We start from the raw sequence: 7325 nt of genomic DNA on the forward strand, positions 1-7325 counted from the left end.
GATTTTCTGTCTTTGTCTATCATACGCGCGACTTAGAATTTTAGACGTGTTTTTTTGCCAAACATACCAATTGATCTAATAAAGTGATGAGAATTCTGAAGACAGATTTGAATTTGTCGTCAAGTATACTTGAAAATTGAAATCGACTTTTGATACATTTTTGATATTATCCCCCACATTCCTAAAAACTTTATATTAAAAAAGACTAAAGAGTAATTCAAAATTGTAGTATTCCGATTTTTGAAGAACTTATAAGATCAAAAATGTGGAAGAGTCGATTTCAAGTAGACTCAAAGACAAATTTAAATGGGTTTTAGAATTCTTATTGCTGCATTAGATTAATTGGTATGTTTGGCAATGAACCTGTCTAAAATCCCATGTCACGTGTGTGTATAGACAAAGACAGAAAATCACGGTATCGAATCCTGAACTATAAGTCGTAATTTCAGAAGTTTGGCTGGAATGTAAAATAATTTATCAATATCAAACCAATAGGTAACCATAATCATTTAGGGAACTCTCGTGTAGTTTTGCATTGTAAATCCTTATTAGTTATTAATTTTAAATTTTTCATAGGTAATAAAATATAATTTTAATCTGTGTCGAATGGGCTCACTCCGCTCGCTTGCCCTATAATTGTTTGCACGTTGATGGACAGCAAGGACGGCCTGGGAGAAAAATGTAAGCTGGGAAAATGTCTACGTCATAGTTTTTTTTTTTTTTTTTTTTTGGGGGGGGGGGTTATAATTATTTATTTACCTATCTAACCTTTTAGTTTTTATTATATGTTAGAAGACCACAAAAAAACAATGTCATTGTAACAATATAGTAGGAACCTTGTATTCAATTTTCAAGTATTTTTACTCAACAAATAAAGTTTTATTGACATTCATAGAAAATAAACTAATTAAATTGGAAACTGAAATTGTCCGTAAACAGCTCAAATCAAATCAAAATATTTTTAAAATTTTATCACGTATAGAAAATGAAAATTTAAACAAGCAGTGAAAATGTCATGTATCTACAGTCATTCCTTTTAAAGTTACACCAAAAACCAAAATTAATTTTCTCGAAAACAGATTTTGCGTAAAAATTCCCGCTTTTCCTTAATTTTTCTTTTGTTTTTCACGGCGCTTTTGAAAACTATTGGAAAAATTTTACTTTTGACCCCCCAAAGTACCAACTAGATTCACTTTCCTATCAGAAAAGATATTGTTGGAGAAAATCCAAGCACTTTTACTGTCCTAAAAGGCGATGACAGACACAAAAAAAAAAAAAAATAAAAAAAAAAAAAAAAACACACATCATTGTAAAATCAATACATTCATCGTTCCACTCAGAATCTAAAAAAATATAAACAACGGAAACTACAAATGTCCGTAAACAGCTCAAAATATGTCAAAATATTTGGAAAATGTTATACTGTATAGAAAATGCTAATATAAACACTCAGTCAAAACTTTATGTATCTACAGTCATTTGTTTTAGAGTTGAACTAAAAACCAAAATCGATTTTCTCGAAAACAGATTTTGCGTAAAAATAATGCTTTTAGTACTACTGTAGGTTTTTATACTATAGGGCAGTGCAAAATTGTCCGCTGAGATGTCGGGGGACACAACAATCTATCCCCTCATAAGACAGAAGAAAATATCACTGCTATAGCAGTAATGACAATTTTTGGAAGGTTTTTATGATACGGCTATAGCAGTAATATTTAAAATTGCCCCCCGACATCAACTTTTAACATTACTACTATAGCAGTTAGTACTGCCCATCAACGTCTTTTATTGCCATCCCTACTGGCATTTGCCTTTTTTTTTGAAAAACTTGAATGGCCGTTATTCATCAATTTCTTATTTTTTTTTATTTCACGTAGTTTCTAATCATTGTCAGAATGAATCAATTATTTTTACTCATTGTAAATTATAAATTCTACCCAAATCCAAATATTTAATATATGTAAATAAAAATGGAAACAATTTGCTAAATTTTTTTCTAAAAACAGAATGTACCTATGATGCTGATATTCGCTTTTGTTTATAAATATAAATTACATACATATATTTAAGAATTTTTTTTGTTATGTTATAGTAGATTATTATTTTTATAATATTATCTAACCTACGAGGAGGGATTATTATTATTATAAATATTATAATTTATAATACATACAAAATATATGTTGTAACTTATAATTATTATAATATATATGTAATAGTAATTAGTATGTATAGTCAGATATATTCGTATAGGTACCTATTTACCTTTGAAAATGTATTAAAATGGTTAGTTATTGTAATAGCAAATTGCCAGTAAGTATTATAGCCTATAGGACTAGGTACTTATATCAACTGTTGTAGTGTACCTACCTACTAGCAGTCCTTTAAAGTAGGTATTTAAGTAAAAGTATTCAAATACTTTTTTAAATATTGAATAACTTTTTAAATACTTTTTAATTACTTCAGCATGAAGTATTTTGAATAGTATTTTAAATACTTTTTTTTGTACTAAATACTTTTGTTTTTTATACTGAACATTTTATTTTTATTCGAAATAATTGGTTGGAAAAATATTATTGTCAACTACAATAATAGAATAATAGTTTTATTTAGTATTCTGTATTTCTGTGTTAGCTGAAATCTGAAAGTTTGTGAAAACCAGATTTCTGAAAATAGTTATTAAATACAATATTCCTTTAAGCTATTAGCTAACTATTACACAACCTACTACCTATATGTTTTTATTACGATAGTTAGAAACCCACTTTAAAAAACCAAAAGTATTTGAAAAGTATTCCAAATACTTTTTCAGAGTATTTGAGTAGTATTTGAAATACTATACAATTAAAGTATTTGAGTAGTATCTTAAATACTTAAAAAAAAATATATTTGAGTATTTACTCAAGTACTTTTTAAAAGTATTCTTTACAGGACTGCCTACTAGCATGATAGAACTAATTGAACCAATATGAAAATATAATAGGTACCTATCATAGAATATGAAAAATAAATATGAACATATAAAATATAAATATGAACATATAATATAAATATGAACCATTTCAGGGAGTTTCATACCTCAGCTAATAGTGTTACAGTGTAATGAAGTATTTGCTTAATTTTTAAACACGTTTGTGGTTTGTTACTAATTACCATACTCAGTATTATACTTACGTATTATGAAGTACCCATTAGCTACCTATTGCCTATTTGTAATATATGTGTAATGTGTATAATATTGAAAATATATATTTTAATACTTTTGTATCTACTTGTTTGAAAAACAATTTTTTAGATAGCTATTGTCTATTACCTATATAAAATTGTATTGATTTATATTTTTGTTGATTTGTAGTAGACACTTTTTTTTTTGTTTTGCGGGGATGGAGTAAAACGTCCAAGACACGAAGACACACCAACTGTCGTAAATCGTGATACACAGACGTCAGACTGCAATATTTGTAATTGAAAAACGAATTATTGGTACCTAATATTGATGTAAATTAGTATAAATCGCTGCAGCCTCCTGCGGTCCATTATAGACACTCGCAGTTGCTAGTGCGGTGGAATAGATGGAGCAAGTATCATCGCACTATCAATCAACCATACCGTAGTTCGCACGATTTAAGATAGTACTATCTTAAATCGTGATAACACGTCCACAATTTGATGGTTATGTTGTTATCGTCAATACACTAGCTTACTGTTTATTTTTTTTCGAAAGTTCGAAGACACGTCGTCTCGTTTTCGTGGTCCATTTACAGCTTGTGTTTCAACCGCTTGACAAAATGGTGCTCGACTTGGACTTGTTCCGGACAGAAAAAGGTGGCAACCCGGACCAGATTCGTGAAAACCAAAGGAAACGTTTTAAAGACCCGAGTTTAGTGGACAATGTTGTCGAAGCCGACGGCAAGTGGCGGCAGCTGCGTTTCAAGGCAGACAATCTAAACAAGTTGAAAAACCTCTGCAGCAAAACGATCGGCGAGAAGATCAAATCTAAGGAACCGCAGCCCAAAGATGGTGGCGACGTCGCGGCCGATTTCGTTTTGGACACGATCACAGTCGACGTTTTGAAACCATTGTCAGTGGAACAAATCAAAAAAGTGCGCGTACTCATCGACAATGCTTTGACCCAAAACGACAAAGACCTGCTTGACGTAGAGAAAACGAGAAACGATTCGTTCAAAGAAATCAGTAATTTCTTGCATGAATCGGTCCCGTTAAGCAATGATGAAGAAGAAAACGCTGTGGTCGCCACGGTTGGCGATTGTACGGTCAAGAAGAGGTACTCTCATATAGATCTAATTCACATGATCGACGGTGTAGATGCTGATGCAGGAACCACTGTATCGGGCACCCGAGGATATTATCTCAAAGGTCCAGCTGTGTTTTTACAGTCTGCACTTGTCCAAGAAGCCTTGCGCCGATGGGATGATAAAGGATACAAACCATTGTATACACCGTTTTTTATGCGGAAAGAAATTATGCAAGAAGTCGCTCAACTTGCTCAGTTTGACGAAGAACTTTATAAGGTAATTGGCAAAGGTAGTGAAAAAGTTGGTGACCATAATTTAGATGAAAAATATTTGATCGCAACTTCTGAACAACCAATAGCAGCACTTCATCGCGACCAATGGTTACCTGAAGCTAGTTTTCCTATTCGTTATCTTGGAGTATCAACATGTTTCCGACAAGAAGTCGGATCTCATGGAAGGGACACAAGAGGAATATTCAGAGTACATCAATTTGAAAAAGTTGAACAGTTTGTTTTAACGTCCCCTTTTGATAATCAATCTTGGATTTTATTTGATGAAATGATCAATAATTCAAGACAGTTTTATGATGACTTAGGCATTGCGTATAGAGTTGTTAACATTGTATCTGGTGCATTGAATCATGCTGCAGCCAAGAAACTCGACTTGGAAGCATGGTTCCCTGGATCTGGGGCATTCCGTGAATTGGTATCTTGCAGTAATTGTTTAGATTATCAATCAAGAAGATTACTAGTACGGTATGGTCAAACAAAAAAAATGAATGAAAAAGTTGATTATGTGCATATGTTAAATGCTACTGCATGTGCTACAACCAGAGTAATTTGTGCTATTTTGGAGACTTATCAGACCGAAACAGGAATCAAAGTGCCAGAAATATTGAAGAAATACTTACCAACCAGATATCAAGATGAGATACCATTTGTGAAATCGGCTCCCATTGATGAAGAAGATACAAAAAAACAAAAAAACAAAAAGAGGGAATGAAAAATAAAAATAAAATATACATATATTTTTTTTAATTGTTCTACCTTCTATGTATCAATAAAAATGTTTAATATTTAGTTTTACTCAAATGGGTAAATAAATATACATGCTATCAACATCATAAATTATCCTATTTAAGGAGTATTACTGATATTGAGCAAAAACAGTTTTTTTAAAAGCTTAAAAATGTTTTATTTTATACTTTTTACATACATTCATTCAGTTCCATTAAATAGTTTGCGCTTTGTGTTAGGACTTAGAATTAGATAAGAGTTGAATTTAATTAATATATCTTAAATAAACAAAGTAGTATTGGTAAAAATTTTAAGAATCTATATTGGCATGAGAGTGTTAAGATATTGCTTGTACCACACAATAATATTGTAATAAAAAAAAATTTATATACACTAATCATGAACCTTTTTCATTAATTATTAATCATGAGTTATTAATGGTACGTAGGTTGTAGGTATTGTTTATCACTTAAATTACATAAATGTTATATTATTAAACACTTCTTTATGGTTTATTTTATGTGTGGCTGTTATGAAACATAGTGTTATGTTTTTAATATTAGACCTGAGTGGCTGAGTATGATTTCAAGCTGATTAAATACCTAGGAGACAATAAAGTTAATAATAAGTCAATGCTTAAGAATAACAATTCAAACTCCACATAAGCAATGTAGGGATTTAAAGATCTAAATTTAATTGTTGTAACACTATTCATAATTCGTCATAGCTTCAGGCTTCTGTCACTGATGCTTAGTAATTACTAATTACTATTAATATAAATACTTTATGACTCTTGAGTGCCGATTCTTGAAATCGTCAAGAATTGGCCACCTGTATTACACAAGTTTAACTAAATCATTAAATATAAAGTAGGTAATAGGTATTTTTGAGATTGAAATGTTAAATTTAAATTATAATAAGTATAGTCAAAATTAATTAACGATTATCATTATTGATGTTAAAATAATATAAAATATACATGAAGTATGGAGACATCGGTTGAACAAGATTTTCCGATATCAAGAAATTACTGACTATTTCTATAGTTTTTTTACATAGGTGATGCGTTAATTTATGTGTTTTGAACATTTTTTTTGGTCTCCCAATGTTTAAAATTGGTAGGTATATACAAAATATAACGTAATAATTCAATAAATCAGGCCGTTATCGATGGTATATGTAATTATGTAAATGTAATGTACACACTACAATACTACATTGTAATAATGTTTATGTATTCTTAATCAACCGACTATGCCGCCTGTTTTGCTTCGGGGCGGTAAACGGTATTCGTTTAGTATTTTTAGTCAAATTATAAATCATAAAATGATATTATTTTATTATTATTAATTAATTAGTAGGTACCTAATACAAATATAAAATAATACAGGATTCCATTAAATTATGTCAGTGAGCATAATATTATTGTTATTAGACTTTTATTTCTCATGAGTTATGAATAAAGTATATTTAAATTTTTAGTATAAGCCTAAATCAATTTCAAACATGCATTACCTATTTATCATCAGGGGCGGACTGAGCCACTGTGCAATTACGCAGACGTCATATTATGTATTTATGTCCCCAGGGCTGAAGCCCCTCAATAAAATATGTTCCTAAAAAGTAATCCGATGGAGGTTTTCCCACATCCTTCATCACTGTTAATCGTATAATGACAGCGCCATCTTACTGGGGATTTGAGCAGCTGTGGGAGACAGTTCTTCGCGCACGGGTTGAGTTAAAAATGATTTGGCGGCAGTAGATGGCGCTGTCGTTATCGAATTAATTTAAATCTAAACAATAATAGGTACCGGCCATTGCATTAGCGGCGTAAGATTGGATTAAACCTCACTAAACCCTTAACCCACCTAAACAGCGCGTGGCTCGGCTCACGGCCCGTGACTACCGATATTGACTGTACTTATATAATAATATAGAATAAGAATAATGGTACCGAGGAATCAGCCGTGGGAACGCATGTGACGAGCCGCACGGCGCGCCCCATGCTGTACCAAGTATCATCATTCTCACGGCCAATGGCGTGGTCAAGGGG

General features: G+C 31.3%; 1 protein-coding gene across 1 annotated transcript; it reads left to right on the plus strand.

Annotated features, from left to right (window-relative positions):
* The first annotated feature begins 3689 nt into the window (after nucleotides 1-3689).
* LOC100163534 (serine--tRNA ligase, cytoplasmic) lies at nucleotides 3690-5389 on the plus strand. The gene has a single exon (XM_001945768.5). It carries the CDS (start codon nucleotides 3789-3791, stop codon nucleotides 5256-5258), a length of 1470 nt encoding a protein of 489 aa, XP_001945803.2. The 5' UTR covers nucleotides 3690-3788; the 3' UTR covers nucleotides 5259-5389.
* Nucleotides 5390-7325: the final 1936 nt, after the last annotated feature.

The sequence above is a fragment of the Acyrthosiphon pisum genome, chromosome A1 (assembly GCF_005508785.2).
Source record: "Acyrthosiphon pisum isolate AL4f chromosome A1, pea_aphid_22Mar2018_4r6ur, whole genome shotgun sequence".
Taxonomy (NCBI): Eukaryota; Metazoa; Arthropoda; class Insecta; order Hemiptera; family Aphididae; genus Acyrthosiphon; species Acyrthosiphon pisum.